Below are 20,999 nucleotides of genomic sequence, written 5' to 3' on the forward strand. Positions count from 1 at the left end.
TGAAACTGCAGTGTACCCTGTGCATGGAGACTACATGCAGGCTTCCCTGATAACCAGTGTAATTGATGTATGGTATATATTTAATTAATTAAACAAAATAAAATGATTACAACCTAGTGGAAGGTAATATACTATAGTACCATATTCCTATTGTGAAATAAATATAAAAAAATATCACTCACTCTTATGCTAGTTTCAGAGAAGTGATATCCACATCACGTGTGGTGGTCTAACACAAGACTCATTTCCCCCTAGTGTCCTAAATAATTACATGATCATGAAAGTGGTGAGAAAGATGGTCTCCATCCTTGACCAGAAGTTCCAGGACGCAGAGCAGCGCTTCTTCGAGGTCATGTACGGCACCAAAAAGGTGAGAGAGGCATTTAACAGGCTTTATAAAAGCATGAAGCAAAGTCACATTGATCTAGATCCTGATTCCCAACTCTGATACTAGGAAAGAAAGCCCCTGGCAAACAGATCCCATCTGATAGAACTCCTAATGCTACTACACGTAAATCCCCCTATCTTTCTTCCTGAAGGCACCACACCCACCACATCCATCACTAAGTCCCACATTTGCTTATCGCCCCGATAAAAAGACATTAGCCTCTGGACGAACATGACACCTAAAGTGGACTATGCGTTTGATCTGGCTCAGATTAAAGCAAGCAGCATTAGCGGCTTTAGCGTCCTCAGCAGTGAGGAGGCAGTGGAGTTTGAGATGAACTGAGCTGGAAATGGTAGAGGCTGTCAGATTGACCCCCTCGCTGCTCCCCTGGGCTGACGGAGACCTGGGGGGGGGTGACGTGGTCGCTAGGCCCCTGTAGCCTTCGGCAGTCCAAGCTCTTATCAGGACGCTAGAATCAGTTCCACTAGCTTTCCCTTCCGCTAGGGTCATGCTGTAATAACAAGCCAGGATTCTTAGCTCGCTGTGTGGGCGTGAGTTCACGCATGCATCTGTCAGTGGGCGGGGGCATGTGTGTGTGTGTGTGTGTGTGTGTGTATGTGTGTGTGTGTGTGTGTGCATGCGTGTGTGTTTCTGTGTGCTTAAGGGTGTGTGTGGATTTTGCTATCCCTATCTCATTTTAAGGAAGTACGAGTTTCCATGTGTATGTGTGTGACATGATTGAGCCTCTCCTTGTGGTTTTACACACAGACTGCTGACCTCTTCAGAAACTTCTCCTGACCCCTACACACACACACACACACGCACACACACACACACACACACACACACACACACACACACACACACACACACACACACACACATATATATATATACACACTTCTCATTTTTTCTGTATCTCCAGTCATTTCCCTTCCTGCCCCTTACACTCTGTTCTCCCCCCACAACACACACACACACACCCACACACACACACACACACCCTTCCTCTCTGACTGTTCCCACCCCCACTCCCCCCGGCTGTGAAGCCTCTTTGTGAAGACTCTAAACATCCCAGTAGGAGAGGGGAAGTGAGGGGTGACAAGAGTGTCCTGTTGCTGCCAATCTCTGTGTGGCTTGTAAAAACAAAAGCCAGGCTCCATGGGGTGGAATGCAGTCCACATGATAGATAAGAAACATATAAGGAGCTTAAACAAAGCTTTTCCAAAACATCTCACCATTACTGACTCAATACCATTAATCATCTATTTGTGAATGTTTTAGGTTGCTTGTATTGCATGTTTATAAAGCCTGTCTGTTAGTCATTGAAATAGCCTTACTCTACATGGCCATTAAGCAAGATTTCCTCCTTTGTCGGGAAGTGATGCTTCCCTTTTTCTAAGCCCTAGAAAAATGTTAGTCATTGATCTAAAAGAGACAACATACAGAACAAAGAGCTCAGACGTGCCGTCACTATGTGAGGATTCTTTGGAATTTTAAGGATCATATTTAGTAGGAGCACCTTGGCTGGGATGGAACAGTCTGCTTTGTGATTCTCTGTGGGCATGTTGAGGTGGTTAGTGGTGGCTTATGAATGTGGGGGTGAGGCTGAGTGAGAGGAGGATGTCTTCACAACAAACCGTATTGAGATTAAAATGTGTGTCATAAACCTTTGGTGTTCTGAGACAGGATGAATCTGTTGACTCTGTGTGTGTGTGTGTGTGTGTGTGTGTGTGTTTCTTTATTGTAGAGTTGCACCCCACGCTGGAAACTGTGTGTGAGCGATACAGACAGCGCATTAGGCTTTGCACTAGGGGCCTTGTTTGTCAAAGCCACATTCGCAGAGGACAGCAAGACCATCGTAAGTGACACCACCACACCACACACACACACACACACACACACACTCACAAACACACTCACCCCACCCCAGATGTGGAAAATTCTTTCCATTTTTTTTTTTTTTTAATGTCACTCAGCACTCTGAGCTGGCTGATTTCATGTTTAGGTCCAACCTCTTCATTCAACAGTTATGTCAGTCAGTCACTATCCAGATGGCTGACCAATAGTGCAAGAGGTTTTTTTACTTAAAACACTCTCGGGGGAGCTGTCTGTCAGTGACCTGTCCTTTTTTGTGCTTCCCTCTCTCTGATAGGCTGAAGCCATGGTCTCAGAGATCAAATGGGCCTTTGAGGACAGCCTGAAAGATACTGCCTGGATGGACCCGGACACCAAAAAGGCTGCCAAGGAAAAAGTAAGTGTGTGTGTGTGTGTGTGTGGGTGCGCACGTGCGCGTTTGTGAGTGCGTGCGTGTGTTTTTAAATTTATTGTTAGGAGGATAACCCCTTGAGATGAGACATCTCGTTTTCGAGGGGGTCCTCGGGACATAAGACAAAGACAATACAGCACATGTACATTCACACCCTCTAAAGCTCTCCCTCATCCCGCCTCGCCCACCACAACCACCCCACCAGGTCCTTAGTGAAAACCAGACCATGTATTAAACATAATACAGTATTAAGAGGCATGACAACATTTAGCCCACACACATATGTATATACATACCAGTAAATACGTATACACACATGATATAGTCCTATATACGCACACCTACACCCATAGTCGCATATAAACACAAAAACACATGAGTAAAAAGTAAGGACAAAAAGTATCCCACATGGTATTATAAAAAACAAAAGACCAGTCACACATGAGGAAAACATTTACAGGAACAGTTTACTTGCAAGTGAGTAAAGAGCGATGTTTTAAAAGAATGCAAAGAAGTGGCAGATCTTAGAGACCCAGGTAGGCAATTCCAGTCTGAGGGGGCTTTAAAATTTAAATATACGTCTACCACTCTCTTTGGAGATGTTTGGCACAGTGAAGGAGGGATATTCATTGGGTCTCAGTCTATAGCTGGGTCTATATGGAATTAAATAATCCTTGAGGTAAGAAGGATAATCAGTGTACACACATTTTAAAATAATCTGATACCAGTGGTACTGTCTTCTGGCTTTTGGTGATAATAAGTTCAGTGAGTCATACATTACACAGTGATGAGTAGTAAAAGGGCATCTTAGCACAAATCTGCATATATTATTGAACGCAACATTTAATGATTTCAGGTGTGATTCTGATGCGTTTTGGTAGACAACATTTGCATAGTCTAAGATAGGAAATATTAGTTGAGACACAATCCTTAACCTAATCGGTTGAGTAAAACAATTAATAGAGCGATACAAAATTCGTAAGTTACAGTACTAGTACCAGTGGAGTATTATCTGAGAATTTGAGTGAAAGAGTGTTATCTTGATTTGATGTAGCTGATCTGGTGGGGAACAGCATGCTGTATGACTTTTTCTTGTTCAGTAAAAGGTGGTTGGATTGAAACCAAAGTTGAATGGCATTAAAGTTTGATTGCTGTGTGGATTGAATCTTAGAAACAGACACGTTAGATGTGTAAATCACTGTGTCCTCTGCATAGAGATGAATGTGACAGTCTGAACAGATTAGAGGAAGATCATTGATAAACAGTGAAAATAGGAGAGGCCCTAAGGAAGAGCCTTGAGGAACGCCTTTCTCAATTATTAAGGACTGTGATACAGAACCATGAAGAGAGACACGCTGACGTCTACAGTGGAGATAAGAATTAAAATGAATAAGAGAGTGTTTGGAGAGGCCTATTGCATGTAGTTTGTCTATAAGCAAATAGTGATCGACCATATCAAAAGCCTTAGTGAGGTCTATAAATATTGCACCAGTCGACATGTTATTGTCTATGTGTGTGTGTGTGTGTGTGCGCGTGTGTGTGTGCAAGTTCTACTTTGAATATATTCACCGAGCATGGCCAAATTCAGTCCTCACCCATTCCATTACCTGTGCCCTCCAGCTCAGCTTAGCTCAGGATTTGACACATAGATGGAAATGTCAGCCTGTCGGGGGTTGTTATGGCGATGCTGCCTGACAGTGGTCCAATGTGCCGGCCCCGGCTGTGGGGGTTTTGCGGCGGACTGCACATCTTGTCCTCCCTGAGGAGACAGCGTGAAACATTGGGGGACAGGGGTTGGGAGCAAGCTGAACTTTTGGTTTGTTGATAGAAAAGTGTCCTTACACAACCCTGAAGTAATATTATGATAGCACTCCCCTACGTATTTTTTTTAAAGTTGTCAGTATCAGTACTGGTAGCAAATTCATCCAAAAGGGAAAAGTTTTTTTTAACTTCTGAATTATACAAAAGGGATATCATGTAAAAAATGGAGTGTTGTTGCTCCGATGTTGTAGTGGTAGCAGGCGTAAACACACAGGGCCTATAGGGCCTCCTACCATGGCCTATGCTAACCCTTTAGCTCAATCTAAACCCAGCACCAAACACAGCCTCTGCCATAACGCATATTTATGTGTTGACTATGGAACTGATTAGTTGGTTTGCAAATCTCAGTTGCTCTACAGCTCCACCTGGTGGTTCTTTTTTCTCTCCACAGGCTGATGCCATTTACAACATGGTAGGATATCCCAAGTTCATCATGGACCCCAAGGAACTGGACAAGGTCTTCAACGATGTAGGTATAAATTAATACGGATTGGTAGCATTGTGTGGTTAATTGACTTATGCCTAAAGGTACTTAGCACAAATCAGTACATGCTTACTATGCCCTTTCAAGATAATTAGAAGGCTACTTAGTGGGCTGCTTTTGGATAAAGGCACCCGTGGCCACTCTCTCAAATTTTGTTTTGTTCTCTCATTCTTTCTTTTGCAGTTTGAGGTGGTGTCAGAGCTGTACTTCCAGAATGTCATGCAATACTACAACTTCTCTGGCAGAGTCACAGCAGACCAGCTGAGGAAGGCTCCAAACAGGAACCAGTGAGTACGGTCGGCCCTGCACCTAAAATACGGCTCAGCTCCATGAACACACACACACACACACACACACACACACACACAATCATGTCACACACATACACATGGAAATTCGTACTTCCTTAAAATGAGATAGGGATGGCAAAATCCACACACACCCTTAAGCACACAAAAACACACACACACACACACACACACACACACACACACACACACACACACAGACACACACACACACACACACACACACACACACACACACACACATTTCTGTAGTAGCAGGTGGTTTGGCTCCAATCCTCACATGATTTCTCGTTATGTGGCTTGTCGTCCTGGAAGCACTTTGTGGTTGACAAACACTCAAACTTCGAAGATCACAGGAAGTGACACCTTGACACCTACATTGGCTGTTATGAACCGTACAGAGAATACAAGAGTACAGAGACTTAGATTTAGACACATAGAAAACTGGAGAGAGAGGTTTATGGATATTTATGTGATTTCTCATATGCACAGGTGGAGCATGACCCCTCCCACAGTGAACGCCTACTACAACCCCACCAAGAATGAGATGGTCCTGCCTGCCGGCATTCTCCAGGCTCCATTTTACAGCCGCACATGGCCAAAGTAAGACCCTCTCTCTTGGTTCCTTGGCAGCCTTTTTGGTGTCCAGGTCCATCCATGCATGGCATGCATTCATGTCCATAACCAAGACTATAGTCCTCACCATCCACCAGAGAGAGAGAGAGAGAGGAAGTACTGCCCTCATGCTAGGCTAGTTACCTCAGCCAAATAAGCCATAAATAGCCCATTAGACAGTTAGCCTTACAGATGGAGACAATGTAGAGAACAATGGTATGTCGTTAATGTGAATTGGTTGTTGAGCTGGCAGATTCCTGCTGGGAGGATCAGACAGTCCACACGGATGACTTTATTTGTGGCCATCGGATGTACTTGGCTTGTTTGTGAAGATGGTGCCAGAAATGAGTACATGTTGTGTGTGCCAGTTTTAAAGATAGCTGGGATGCTGAATGCTGAACTGGCCAAAGTTAAATCTCCCAATTCCTGACCCCCTGTCTTAAACGCAGCCACAAAGCACTTTTCCTTTGATTAATATACACGTGGTACAAGAGAGCTGGCCTGGTGCTAGCTGGTTTGCGTTATGTTTTCAGGGACAACACAGAGCATAGACGACTGTTTCCTCACATTCTGTTGATATTATTTGGTGATACTTTTTGGATGTTTGAAATGAAAAATAAACTCCACATAGCACCTTAATACTACTTACATATGCAAGTTTCAATGCTTAATGATTCATCATGTTTCAGAGCCCTGAATTTTGGTGGAATTGGTGTGGTTATGGGGCATGAACTGACACATGCCTTTGATGACCAAGGTAAGTACTCAGCAAAAAAACGAACGCAACTTGATTCTGTGTCATTACAGATTACAGTCAACGCTTGAGTAATTTTACACATTTAATACAATTATGTTGCTTTGAAAAACACAATCTAACTGTGAGATGATGCCACTGTGTTTGGCCCATTAGGGAGGGAGTATGACAAGGACGGGAACCTGCGCCCCTGGTGGCAGAACTCATCGGTGGAGGCCTTCAAGCACCAGACCCAGTGCATGGTGGAGCAGTACAGCAACTACACCATCAACAAGGAGCCTCTGAATGGCAAGCACACTCTGGGGGAGAACATAGCCGACAACGGGGGACTGAAGGCTGCATACAAGGTCAGAAAAGAGACATGTCTGGGTACCTCAGCTGGTTAGGCAGGACAAGGCCAGGGCCTAGCCATGGGTGCACATTATCAGGAACATGTTCAGAAAGTAAATATTTTCAGTGCAAAATGAAAAAATAACAAGCTCTGCTGAATTACAGGATATAATGAACATTAAAAATGAAATGCGTAACTGAGCTATCTAAAAAAGTTAGGTAGGATTTGCTCAAAGAGCCAGGGATTTAAGGCTTTCATTTACAAACAAAATAAAGGGAAAGCATCAGATTTATGACATTCTCTCAGGAGGCAAAGTCGAATGTTCATTAAGTAAGACTGCTAACATAATGCTACTATGCTCTTGATAGCACTCATCTGATGAATGCCATGTTTAATGAGCCAGTATTAAAGCTTGTGTGCTTTAAGTTCACTCCCTTAACAATCATTATCAGAATAGAATGTGAATGTATTTCAAAGAACTCCAGTCACCCCCCTTATACACTCCCCTTTATAGACAGATGTCTGTCTGTGCTTAGGAAAAGGGCCCATTAACACTGAAGAAGGCAACACAGCGAAAAACGTTTGTGCAATGAACATTTTTGTATGCAAAGTGCTGCCTTTTTTTTCCATTAACACTAAAGCCAGAACAGCCTGTGTGTATAAGTATACAGTATATACTCTTTTGATCCCGTAGAGCGTATTTGTGAGAAGCATTAGTAGAGGTTGGCGAAGAGGAAGAGGAGGCCTGACCTCATGAGGGGGTCCAGTCAGTTTAAAAAAAGAACACGCTAACACGTTTCCGAAGCAGCATGCTTTGCGCAATACACAGAAAATGTGTGATGCGCATGGAACATGTCACCCCGAACACCTCTGTCACTCTTCCCACAACCCGCACCCCCCAGATAGTTTTCCTCCTTCATTACTTTGAGGTTAATAGGGGACGAAGGCGGAGGAGTGTGTGTGTGTTGGGGGGGGGGGCATCAAAGCCTGTCTAGGGTGGAAAATCGGGGGAAAGCCTATCTCACTGTAAAGCTTTGGAACATAACAGGTGGCAGAGCGGGCCGCAGCTCGCACATTCTTTCCGTCGGCTCAAAGGCTGTAGGTTACCGGCGCAAAACATATGGTAGGGAAGGACCTAGCGTGCCCTGGGTTAGCGCAGGTGTCAAGAGGGGAAATCAAGTCTAGGTGGTGTAGGTGGACTGTGCTGTGCTGTGCTGGTGAAGGTGTTTCTGTGGAGCTGAAGGAAAGTGCAATTAGGGAAGTGAAACCTGATCGCTGTCTCGCAGGCCTACGTGAACTGGACCAAGAAGAACGGGGAGGAGGACACACTGCCCGCCCTGGGGTTGACCAACCATCAGCTGTTTTTTATTGGATTTGCCCAGGTGAGGGACCGCAATTCCTTTTCCTATTTGATTCTCTGACATTTGCATTACATCTTCTGTTTGATTTGATTATTTGATAATACCACATACAACTCTTTGGATTTTTTATTATAAAAACAAAGGTCGTAAACAAATGTGTTATTTATTCACATATGCGATTATGTGTGTATAAATTTGTTATGACATGTTGTTAGAGCTACACCCAGTGTTAAATATTATCAGATAATACTATGAAATTTGAATGAGCACTGAACGTGACGTGTTTACTGTTAAGCCATGGACAAGGTTTGCCCTCCAGTTTGGATGCCAACGTTGATGTGGGCTTGGTCAAACACAGGTTATTCAAGATGGCACCTAGCCATTATTATGCAGTGCCAAGAGTTATGAAGTATTGGAGGACGATGTCCAATGGCTGCACTGTTAAATATTGTGAATCTGGGGGGGGGGGGGGGCACTTTATTATTTCATTCAATATTACAGCACATTAAAAACTTACACGGATCAATTTAGTAAATGTTCTGTGTTAAAAGTTCCCCATACTATGTTGTTTCATGAAGGCTCCACTGTGTGTGTGTGTGTGTGTGTCACCTCTTGGCCACACAGGTGTGGTGTTCTGTGCGTACCCCTGAAAGCTCCCATGAGGGTGTGATCACGGATCCCCACAGCCCGTCACAGTACCGTGTCATCGGCACTGTCTCCAACTCCCAGGACTTCTCCAGGCACTTTGGCTGCCCGGCCAACTCCCCCATGAACCCCAAGCAGAAGTGCGAGCTCTGGTGAAAAACGCGCACACCGGGGCCCTATGACCCTGGCCATGCTTTGCTGTGGCAAAGTGGCCTGTATGGGGTCATGAGCTCTCCTTCACAGATGGCCAAGACAGAGACAGAGGTGATTGACTGGTGAATGAACAAATCACAGCAGCTCTGCTTGCTCAGCTCTTACTTCTCAGGTTGCCTAATCTGGACTGCCAAGCCTGGAGGAGGAATCCCGATCCCGACTCAGCTCGTCTTCATTAATATGTGGAGGAAAACACACTCTTCACACTTTTTTTTTGTTTTGTTTTAATCTCTGAGGAGCACATTGAAATAACGAAATGTGTTCTGCTCCTTGGTTGAGGTGAGGAGACGCACTGTTAACACTGGAAACCAGACAGGTTGAGTTTAATGAAGAGACTAAAGGATGTGTGGGTGGGTGGGGTATAATTCTTTGCATCAAGGCTTATGAATAAAAAAAGAGGTCATGCACCTCTGTCTTAATGTGTTTTTTTTTTAAAGTGGAAAAGAATATTTATTTTTCTGCCTTTATTACAATGCCTTGTCAATTCGTAAGGTTCTTGTTCATATGTAAAATAGCTTGGAAAGTTAATTCTTAAATACATTTAGATTGTTTTATGTAAATTTGTATAAGTCTGTATAAGTCAAGTTAAGTGTATTGTAAAGCTCCTGCCAAATGCTCTTGTGAATGTCTTTGTAATGGGCGCTATGCATCCTTAGAGGACAGAGGCCTGACCCTTTGGATGTTGGCTCCATTCTCCACCTGGGCACATTAAATGATATAAATGCACAGAGTTTAAAGAAGTGACTGTGTATATATATTGTGCAATAACTTGTTTTGTTATAAAGTTTGAAATTTGAAGATGACTGATGGAATGTGAGATGTGTTTAAAATAGCAGCTCTCTATGTTAGAATTGGTCTGTCTACTAACACCGTCACATGCATTCATTTAGAACAGCCATTATGCGACAAATGCTGGTTCTCATTTTGTCAGAAATGTTTCAGTATGGCCTAAGAATGCTATGTGTTTGTGTGCAGAACCCCACAGGCTACCTAGGCCACATCTGAGATGTAAAAGAACTATGAAGTCACCTGGTATTGCATACCCCTTGGATTTTAACCATTTATGCCTCATTTTGTATCTCTTACACATTAAATTCGAAAATAAAAATAATTTCCATAAAATACACCGTTGTTGTCTTCTCTCTCATTTGGCAGTTGCATTTACACTCGCACGTCTCAAAAACCTCCGATAGATGTCGCTGTATGAATGTATTTTAGAGAGCCGAGCTCACGTATTTTTTAAGCAAATAAGCATTTTTTCCACTCTTAAACTAATGTTGTGGTGAACTGTTGTGGTCTTCTTAATCACGCATTTGTAAACCATTTAAAAGTTATGTTCCTGCTAACATATGTACTGGAAACCACTATTCACTTTGCTTAACGATAAACTATGTGCCAAACAATATGCAGTATCCCAACTAGACTACATTGAGACAAACGCTCTGTGTCGATAAAGTTCTAATTATTTTAATGTTGCATTATGTACTGATGGCTAGCATACGTTGGTTTTAGTCAGTGCCTCTGAAATCTCGACATGAACATAGAAACCCAGCATCAAATCCTACTGATACGTCACTTTTGTCAGTCCTAGGTTAACCATAGGCAGTCAGCCGAGTATACCCGAAATTAGCCGACGGTAGTCGAACAGTCCGTCCTACCGGACTGCTTGAGGCGGCCGCAACGCCATGTTGAGCGAAGTCTCCCATCTCTATGAAAAAATAAGTTTAAAATGCAACATGAAGATATCAAACGCTGACTGAGTGAAGAGGGCACACCGGGGAATATACTCTGAAGAACGGAACCGAACCAGATCCGCGGACATCCCGGACGAGGTGGCGGAGGCAAGCCCCTCACCGTCCCCATGAATAGCTCTACAATTCTTGTGACTATAAGCGACTATACATTTAAAAAGCCAGTTATAGAAATGGATTGTGAGACGGAATCTTAAGCAAAAGGATTTGCTGCAACGCTGAAGAGGAACATCTCGTCTACTTATGTATAATAACTAGATAGTGTGTAAACATAATTTAGTAACGTATTGTTTGCTTTTGTTCAAAATCTGCAATGAGTTTGCCACCGAAAGTGGTGTCGAAACCGGCTGCTGTCGCAGTTAGTGGACCTGTAACCGGGCCATCTCCATCAAGCCAACTGCGGGCGTCTCTGACCTCCGTGTCGCTACCACCGGGAGCCCCGACTGCTCAACCGCCTGCTGTGCCGCCACCCCAGTATCCTTCACTGATAACAATAACGTTAACGTTACCCCCACTCAAAGCTGGATCCCACCGGTAACCCTGGTATATTTTCTGAAGACGTAGCCAGAATGGGAAAATAGCCTAGCTAACGTCATTACATATAAGTTAGCTGGCTTGCTAATGCGATAGTGGAACAGGAGAAATGAAAATGATGGCTAACAGTCCAGCTAATTAACGTTAGCTCTAAGATTATCCTGCTAATATTGTTTTTAATCATGATAGCTGGCTAGCTAGCTAATAGCCAAACCAACATTAGCTAGCGAGTAGAGCTAACTGCTTGAAATGCTTACTAGCTAGATAAGTTAGCTGGAGAAATCCTGTCAGGAACCGGGTTTATCTAAGTATTTCAAGCAGTTTTCAGCTACTTTTCTATATTAAAGAGGCTACCGGTGTGCTAGGTTGGTGGGCATGACAATTGAAAAATGGAATGTTGGAGAGTACTCTACGTGATTGCGTCAAGTGTAGTCGGCTTTGTGTGATGAACTTGACAATTTTGTCTTTGTGTGAGGGGGAACGATGGGGACACTTGCTTTGCTAGCTAGCTAGCTTGGTCTGCTAGCGTAACATATAGCCTTACTTTTGGGCGACTGTCATAAACTCTGAACACCAGGTTTTGCCGGCTTTTGTTGTAATGTCCGTAAAATGCCGAGTGCTACATATCTTATGGAATAATCACGGGGTTGAGGTCTTGGTTCATTTGAACTCTGATCGCCATACCGTTATTTTGTATCGGGATTTCCCCCGTTTCCTGTGTACATTAATCTGTGTATATTAATCGAGATGCGGATCTGGCCAAATCAGCTCACGTGCATCTGCATCATCGGCCCCTCATCGGTTGTTCAGAAAATCCACTGACAGTATGTTGGTAAAGAAAACAAAATACAGTAGTTAGTTTTAGGTCAGCTTGCAAATCGTAGTGTCATTTGAAAGCAGTCCGTATTGTATAAGCTACGTGGACACTCAGGTGCTGATGCAGCTGAGTGTGCGCCACAGATTCGAGAAGAGAAATCACCATCTAACGTTACCAATATATTCTTAATGTAATCAGTCATGATGTTGTTTTTAGTGTAGCAGCATCATATATTTCAGGAAAAAGTTAGCATAATATACGACCAATTGCTATTGTTCCACCCCATACGTTATTGGATTGTTGTCAGACATTTGAATATAGTGGATGTGTGTAAGTGTATGATTAGCAGGCCATAGGACGTTCATTCAGTAGGTCATTCATAGGACTCATTCAGTAGGTCAATTGCATGGTAACACCGGAGTTGACGGGGATCTGAGTAAACATTGCTAGCTGTTTTCCTGTCATCCCCTGACGTTGTTGACATCTCCACGTCATATTCGTGAGGATTCAGGTCCGTGAGGTGTCTGATGGCAAACCATCCCCATCCCTCCCTGTCTGTTCTGGGCATTGTAGATTCAGGAAGTGGCAAGGTTTTTTTGCCGTTGCTCTGTTACACATGAACCAGCAGTCATAAAATTAGTGCCTTGAGGTTTCAGTGAGAAGAAAGCATTGTGGTTTGCAAGTGTGGATGGTGGACTTCCAAAAACAGACCAAACTCCCAAAAAGGTTTTCTGGGTGTGAGTGCTATCCCCTCTGTCCACAGGGTTGAACAATAACAAAAACAGAACACAACACATAATCACCCAGGCCATTTAGGCATTTTATTTGTTGAATGGAAACACTGGCAACTACACAGCTATGGGTCTTTCAAAGGAGCTGAAGACTGTGGTTTGTGGGTCACACTAAACATATCTGTCCCAGTCATGGACGGAGAGTCAGTAGGAGGTTGTTCTCTTGCATTGATATTCTCCATTATGATTCCCCAAATGCTTCCTTGATGCTCTTACACAGAGCTTGGAACCTTGCTTCAACCTCAGTACTGCTCCACCCTGTGCACAGATTAGGCTTATTGTCTTGTCAGCGATTAGCCTCCTGATTGGTGCTGTCAGTTGTCCTCTCTTGATAATGTAATTAACCTTTTCTGAACAGGATGGCAGAGTTGCATGGTGGGGGTATACAAATTCTGAGGCACCTAATTCTGTCTGCATGGCTGCATTTGCATGGCTGCCGAACCTTTTTTTGTCTGTAGGTGCATTTGTTTGGATGTAGAAAGTCAATGTAAACAGGAAAGTACAGGAACATAATACAACAGGGGTTGTTGGGAGTGATGGTAACATTGTTTGTTATTTTGTTTTTGTGAGAAGTGTTCTCAACAGACATCAGAAAGCCAGCTGCAGACAAAAGAACATGTTGGCTTTCTTATGGGGAAATGTCAACGAGATGACGGTGATAGCCATGTTAAATGCTGTCAGATCTTGACATTTCCATGCTCTGGACCAGGGCACACATGTGGTTCTGGACTTCAGATGTTGTGCCAACGTCATCCGGGACATGGGGACTCTGGGAATGTGACAGGTGTTGATTAGCATGTCTGGAAGCGTGCATATTCTTTCAAGCCAAGTGACAATATCTTCAAACCAAATGCTGGCAAAATCAAATGTTTTCCATCATACACCACAGTTAAATTGTGTTTTATGGCCAAGTCACAGAATGCCTCAAAACTTACCATATTGATTTGTTATTTTGCATTTGTTTACCCTGGAACAGAAACTGACACTAAATTTAAGAGCGTGTTTTTGGGACCTTTAGTCAGAGAATTGGCCCAATTTAACTAAAAGGCATTGGGTTTTTCTATCCTAGGATGTCATACTTGGTAATCATAAGTGAGGGATTTGGGGAGTTAGCCTATTAAATAAATAATCCCATCAGAACATCTTAGGATAAACCACTGAGCATTGCCCCTGTACAGTATTCTTAAGGCAAAAATAATGAACACCTTCTCATGGTACACACATTTTAAAATACTTTTTATTGTTTATTAAGAAATAATTTGTGGCAGCTGAGGGAAGTTATGTAGTCTGACATGACTAAATGCTTCACCCGAGTCACAGATGGGTGTTCACCAACCATACATCCTAATCCATACATATCCCTATGGCCATTGGTGGAGACAATATACCTGCCATCAAGTGTGGTTTCGGGCCTTTTTCCGTAGGGTGTATTCCACAAAGTAAGACTTCAGCATGCTGAATGAAAATCTGAAAATCCCCACAAACCTGAGGCACAGAGAGCCTTGGTGAAAAGTGTCATTTTTGGGTTTTATTTTGTGCCGTTGTCTGGATAATGAAGTAATCCTGGTCTTTGTCAATATTTGTTTAAATGCACCCTTATGTCTAGACCAACCTATGGTGTAGTTTCACTTAAATTAAAATATATTGTTATTATTTTTATAGATTACTTTTAAATATTTGTTTTAACTCATAGCTTTTAATTAGTATTCGTTTAAAGAGGCTCCTGGTTAGCAACAAAACCACAAGATAGTCAGCAAAGGCCAGTAAGATTACACCAGAGTAATATATGGATTACAGAATACATCTATTCAAGACACTTTTGGTAACACTGGTAGGTTACCACTTCAGTTTCTTAAGTTATGTGATGCAAGCTTTTTTTGTAATTTAATGTAGGGCTCATGTTAGTAAGATTGCATATCTTAAATATAATGTTATTTATAAAGCGAACACACTTTAGCTTGCTTAGGTAAATTTAGCTGACGTTAGCTTCATCCCTGTGAGGCCGGTAAATGTAAACATAGCCGCCATGGTATTTATTTTCCTTAAAAGAATAGCCCAAGGTCTAGTTTATAAGGGAGTATATTTCACTTTCAGTTTGGCGTTGGTAGACTGCCCCTCTTAGCTAATCTCCAATCTTGCTTACCAGTTATTTCTTTTATGTAGTTTTGTTAATTAACAGCCAAATACATTAATTTTGGTTCAATATTGGTTATCGTCCATCCAGTCATTAGATATCGTTATTGTCGTTGGACCTTAAAACTGCATATCAGTTGACCCCTACTGTACACTGCTCTCTCCAGTACCACGTTATCCCTATGCTTGCTAGGTCTAGCAAGGGCAAAGGCCAAAACACAGACCTGTCTTGGGAGAACTTTAATGATGTGGTTGGTTCCACTGCATAAGCCCCCTGGTTCACCGAGTTTGTCAGATGTTTTTGTGATTCATTCAGTTGTCCAATACTATTGATCTATTGATTGTATTGAGGACTTGATGCTATGCAGATGTCTGTGGATCACGTGTGGTCAAAGTGGTCAGCCAACATGTACTCATGACCATCTACTACATAACAACACTAACTCAACAGCATGAGTGGACTTGAATCGACTGAAATCTATATCCATTGGACATTATAGCTCAGAAACATTTCAAACCAACCATGGATTATCTCATATGGTGTGGTTACAAACAGTACAAAAGGACTGTTGAGGGCATACTCGTTCGATTCTGTCCTGCTTTTCAGAGCCCTGCTACTGCTCTTGTCAAAAGAGGTATGCAAATAGAGCCATGAAGCTCACTGGGAGTGATTGGGAGAGGTTGGAGAGCCACCATGTCATTCATAGGACTCATTCAGTAGGTCAGTTGCATGGGAACACTGGAGTTGACGGGGATCTGAGTAAACATTGCTAGCTGTTTTCCTGTCATCCCCTGACGTTGTTGACATCTCCATGTCATATTCGATCGTCAGGTCAGTGAGGTGTGTCTGATGGCAAACCATCCCGATCCCTTCCTGTCTGTTCTGGGCATTGTTGGTTCAGGAAGTGGCAAGGTTTTTTTCTGCGGTTGCTCTGTTACACATGAACCTCCCAACATGGACACATTTGGGTCTACAGCTAAAGTGGTGTTCCAACATCTGTACCAAACCAAAGAGCAATTTCCAGTTGCGTTTTTCCTAGGCTTACATCGTGTGAGTTTAGAGAGACTAAATAGACCTAGTTAACATGGACACTAGTCTTACTGCCTTATCATATGTGTTGTCTTTATCAGTTCTATCTCTGCTTACTGGTCTTAAATGTGTATTTCATTTGCTTTTTATGTGTGGAGGTTTAAGGTGTATATAAGATGTGCTGTTCTCTTCTGAGGGTCTCAGTTCACAGTCATGTCTGAGTTCTTCTCTCTACTCTTCAGTAGCAGAGGAGTCCGCCTGCATCAGCTAATGAACCATCTTTAATTACCTGAGGAGATCAGTCAGGTGTGTTAGTACAGGGGTGGGGAAACGCACAGTGCCGTGCAGCCATGGGGAATGCTTTGTGAAAGGCATGCCCAGGCTCTTGGCCGTGCCTGTGTGTGTGTGTGTGTGTGTGTGTGTGTGTGTGTGTGTGTGTGTGTGTATCTGTCTCACCCGCCTGCCTGCCAGCCCATGCTGTCTGTGGCATCTGGTGTTGGGTGGCGACACCTGATCTGCTGAGATCAGGCCGGGTGAGGTGGTGGAGGTGGGGGAGTCTGATCTTTGTGCCCGCTCTCTCCCCGTGCCGGCTGGCACCTGCCTCGGCCCAGGCATTCCTCTCATTCCTGCGCTTGAACCTGCTGTCTGGAACACTAACTCAGCTCGCGCAAGCAAGTGATAGGCAGAGTCTGTGCATGTGTGTGTATGTGTTTGTGTGTGTGTGTGTGTGTGTGTGTGTGTGTGTTTGTTTGTGTATGTGAATGTGAGAGAGAGAGTGTGAGTGTGTGTGTGTCCGTGCGTGTCCATGCGTGTGTGTGTGTGTGCATGCATGCGTGCGCATGAGGAGGTTAGGTGGTGTCAGTTTATAATGGCTTGTTTGTGCAACTGCGCAAACAAGGACTTCAAAGGACACCATTCGTCCCATGCCTGTCTGCTGCCCCATTGACCTAATTTTAGTGACTTTTTTTACACTTAAACACAGCTCTGGGCCAGCAGCACAGTGCTGTTTCTCTGAATCATTATCCATGGCTGGTTCAAGTCAGGCGTTGGGTGAGAAGGTTGCTTGTCCTCATGAGCTGCTGTGGGGCAGTGCCAGATCCAGGCCCACCATGTTGGGTCCGTGTGGTAGTCACCCAGCACTTCCAGAGGCTGGGATTTGGGTCAAGGAGGACCAGGTGATTGCATGCTGTTGGGTGTAGGGGGTGTCTGTTGTGTTGGGGGTTTCCCAAAAGTCCCTGTCTTCCTCATTCATTCCCCTTATACCCTTTTATCTTCCTTATGCACTCCTCCCTCCCTTTCTCTCTCTCTCTCTCTGTTTCATTCGGTCATTTGTCTTTGCTGCCTGTCTTTCTGGTTTTGAATAGAACTTCCTCTCAGGACTTCGAGCTGTGATGTGTAGCTGCCTGTGACTAAAGCGCTGGCAGAATGTTTCATCTTTCATTTATGTAGGTTGTGTGTATGTGTGTGTGTGTGTGTGTGGTTGGAAGGGGGGGGGGGGGGGTGGGGTGCAGCTCCTGGTTGCCAGAGCGACGGCGGCCGCACACAGCAGGGGCAGACAATGGCAGCGCTGCTTAGCATTCTGTGTGCATTGGGCCAGCCGGCCACTTCCCACCAGGCTCGTAACAATGGCCCAGGTCACACACAGCCCGGCCGGAGCCAGATACCAGCACAGGACTCGACGTGTGGAGCCTCTCTCTCGCTCCCTCCCTCCATGTCCCTCTCTCTCTTTCCCTCCATCTCCCTCTCTCTCTTTCTCACTCAGTCTTTCTCTCATTCTCTCTGTTGGTTTCATTCATTTTCACTCTTTCTTTGTGTATGTCTTTCTTTCTTCCCCTTTCTCTCATCCCCATCCTATTCTCACTTTCCTCCCTGTCTTGCTGTGTCTATTTCTATTGTTTTGTATTTGTTTCTCAGTTGTGGTCACTCTTTTGGTATCTGCGCTGCCCTTCAGCATAGGGATCGACCGATATGTTTTTTTCAGGGCCGATACCGATATCAATTATTACCAAAAACAGGAGGCCGATAACCGATATGTAAAACCGATATGTCAGTTGTTAAAAAGGGGGGTAGATAGTAAAGGATATATGCTGCAAAAAATTTATTCAAAATCATTTAATTATGCAAACTTTTCTTTCTTCTTTTGATACACAATTGTCTATCAACTTGCATCACTTTGCAAGTGTAAATCCTGTGTATCATGTTAATCCAAGAGCTGAGTGATAGCAATTATTTTCATAGAGTAGGCCTGCACAATGAGCTATGTGCTTGTTAAAGGGACCTGTCACAAAGAGGATGCTTTGCCATCGTGTGTGTGAGTGCACGAGAGGGAGAGGGAGAGGTGCATGCGTGATGGCAAGTGTTACGGTTGAATAGTTTAACAAAACAGTTTTAAAATAGTTCTTAGGTTATTTAAGCATGCAATTTGTGTCCATGTGTAGGCTATAAGCTACACTTTTGAGAGCCTAAAAGGCACGTTAATAGCCAGCTCAGGACGCGATTTTGTTCAGGTCGGATTAAATTACGGTTGGCCCTGGGTTCATGTAGTCTTTTCTGACAGTCCGTTTCAAAAAGGAGCAATTATACTTTTTGACGTTCGCTATCGCATAATTTAGGACTTGTCTGTACTATGTCCGCCGAGGTGTCCCGTTATTCACAATTAACGAACGAGGCGGAGCCAGAGAACTCCTGACGCGCAGCACCCGAGTTTGTGGGATAACTAGTAAACAGCATCAGTAACGTGCATCAATCGGGCTAAATGAAGGAAGTGGGTTCTTTACTTATTGATCCGGATCAAAGAGACAATAGCTTACAAAGTGGTGTTTTTGTAACTTCCGTGTAGATGATTGTGATTCACTGCAACTTCAGCAAAGTAGGCTACCTTCCTTACCTTCGAAAAATAGCTCCGTAGGCTACAGCTGAAGCCCTGTCTGCCTCAGTGAGAATCCTAAACTTTCTCTGTGTTCAGTCTTCGATCCTGATTGGCTGCATTCGTGCTAACTAACAAATCAGACGGTGTAGTGGGCGGGACAATGCTCTTGATCACAGAGTAGCAAATGCAGGGAGTGAGAGACGCTTTACAGACAAAGTAGCGCGTTTCATTCTTTATCCATTTCAATATCGGCTTATCGGTGAAAAATTACCGATACCAATTATTATAAAAATGCTAAATATCGGCCCTAATAATCGGCCAGGCCGATAATTGGTCGACCCCTACTTCAGTATTTGTTAACTCTCGTCTCTCGCTCTATCCACCTCACTCGCCAAACGTCTCTCCCCATCTCTTCCAGATCTACCTTTGAGTTTGACCATTGGCATGGTTCTCTACACATATCTTTTCTATCCTTTGGCTGATCTCCAGTCCATATTGACTTCTCTCTCTCTCTATCTCTTTCTCTCTGTCTCTCTTTGCTCAGTCTGTCTGTCTGTCTCTTGAGGTGTGGGTGCACCCTTAGGTCATGTTCTATGTTTGGCTCTCTCAAAACACAGAGATCTCAATGACATGGTCTGGGCGATCCATAGTGACACTGTTTTCTGGAAGGTGCAGTTTGCATTAGGGGTGTAACGGTTCATGTATTCGTATTGAACCGAAACGGTACGGGCGTCACAGTTCGGTGCATGAATTTACACGGAGAATACACGGTAAAAAAATACATAAAACTCGTGTGCGGATTAATTAATGTCATGCGCAATTACTGTTAAGTAGCGAGAGTTACGGGAGTTCTTTAGCGACACCTAACGCTAATCTGTAGCCTCGCCTTAGCTCTGAAGCTCTGATTGGCGCCTATGTTTTTTTTTGTCAGGTCGTCGGTCGAGTCCGTCAGTCATTAGCAGCACTAAGATTAGACCTACAAGAGTTAGAGGATCCGCAAGTTTGAGAACTTCAGTTACAGTAACGTTAGTACAGGCGGAAGAGTGGTGGATAAGATGAAATTGTGTGTCGGCGTTGTTCAGCATTGGGTATGTGAGTGGAAAAAATGCTACACATATTCGAAGCCATCACCCAGATGATGTAGGCTACCAATCACTGAAACGAGGGGAAATAAACTTCCCGTGCGCTTCAGCAGCCTTTGGATACACATACAAATAGGGCCAAAACCTATGGCTTAAATTAAATGATTTCGTAATGACAGAAAGCTATGTAAATCGCGTGGTAATTACCTTTATGTTGGGGTAACTTGTAACTTCTCACACGAGGAGCTGGTAGTGTAAGTGCAGACAGTAAAATAAAGTGACAACGCTAACCAGGCTAATAAACAAACCATGCTACGGTGAGTTAACGTCAAAGGGCAAAGTCACGTGACTTCTAGTTGTAGTCTGTTTATGAAATGAAAGGAGCAATTTCGTTTTTTTAAAAAAGGCAAAATAGTGTGATATTTTCACAGTTAGTAGGCTAGATTATTACTTTACACACAATGAAAAATATTGAGGCAAATTGTAGACCCTTCCATATACAACTAAACACAGATGTTGAAGGTCTTGCTTAAGTGGATTTTTAAAAATCATTTTCTATGTAATTTGCACTTTCAGAAATAAGAGATGCTGTAGGCCTATTTTCAGTTTTATAGCTGATTGTCTTATTTTGTTTACAAGTTACAGATTGAGTCTGGGCACTTATTGTACTGTTTAGCCTACATCTTACACACTTCAGGCTGTTGCAGATAGCTCAGGGAAGAGACTGTATGACACTAGGTGGTACAGCCTGAGACATGTACAAAAAAAAATGCTTTCTGCATTTTTGTTTTGCTTTTCCCTCC

General features: G+C 43.4%; 2 protein-coding genes across 12 annotated transcripts in view; both read left to right on the top strand.

Moving 5' to 3' along the window:
- The window catches only part of ece1 (endothelin converting enzyme 1), a 33,938-nt gene extending 23,623 nt beyond the window's left edge, over positions 1 to 10,315 (top strand). For all 4 annotated transcript variants that reach the window (XM_076268012.1, XM_076268011.1, XM_076268013.1 and 1 more), the window contains 10 exons: positions 256 to 370; positions 2,139 to 2,249; positions 2,544 to 2,642; positions 4,870 to 4,947; positions 5,146 to 5,249; positions 5,763 to 5,873; positions 6,575 to 6,642; positions 6,796 to 6,986; positions 8,257 to 8,352; positions 8,956 to 10,315. In XM_076268012.1, the coding sequence (XP_076124127.1) occupies positions 256 to 370; positions 2,139 to 2,249; positions 2,544 to 2,642; positions 4,870 to 4,947; positions 5,146 to 5,249; positions 5,763 to 5,873; positions 6,575 to 6,642; positions 6,796 to 6,986; positions 8,257 to 8,352; positions 8,956 to 9,132 (1,150 nt within the window). In that variant the 3' untranslated portion in view covers positions 9,133 to 10,315. The remainder of the gene's footprint in view (positions 1 to 255; positions 371 to 2,138; positions 2,250 to 2,543; positions 2,643 to 4,869; positions 4,948 to 5,145; positions 5,250 to 5,762; positions 5,874 to 6,574; positions 6,643 to 6,795; positions 6,987 to 8,256; positions 8,353 to 8,955) is intronic.
- Positions 10,316 to 10,769: 454 nt separating this feature from the next.
- eif4g3a (eukaryotic translation initiation factor 4 gamma, 3a) overlaps positions 10,770 to 20,999 on the top strand; it is a 74,460-nt gene continuing 64,230 nt past the window's right edge. For 6 of the 8 annotated variants that reach the window (XM_076268802.1, XM_076268804.1, XM_076268806.1 and 3 more), the window contains exon 1: positions 10,771 to 11,414. In XM_076268802.1, coding sequence (XP_076124917.1) covers positions 11,254 to 11,414 — 161 coding nt within the window. In that variant the 5' untranslated portion in view covers positions 10,771 to 11,253. Of the gene's footprint in view, positions 11,415 to 20,999 lie in introns of all 8 variants that reach the window. The other 2 variants (XM_076268801.1, XM_076268803.1) reach the window with 1 other exon arrangement.

The sequence above is a fragment of the Alosa pseudoharengus genome, unplaced genomic scaffold (assembly GCF_046254945.1).
Source record: "Alosa pseudoharengus isolate Yale_2024_CS ecotype anadromous, Long Island Sound unplaced genomic scaffold, YU_APseudo_1.1 YU_APseudo_1.1_scf_5, whole genome shotgun sequence".
In the NCBI taxonomy this organism is placed as follows: Eukaryota; Metazoa; Chordata; class Actinopteri; order Clupeiformes; family Clupeidae; genus Alosa; species Alosa pseudoharengus.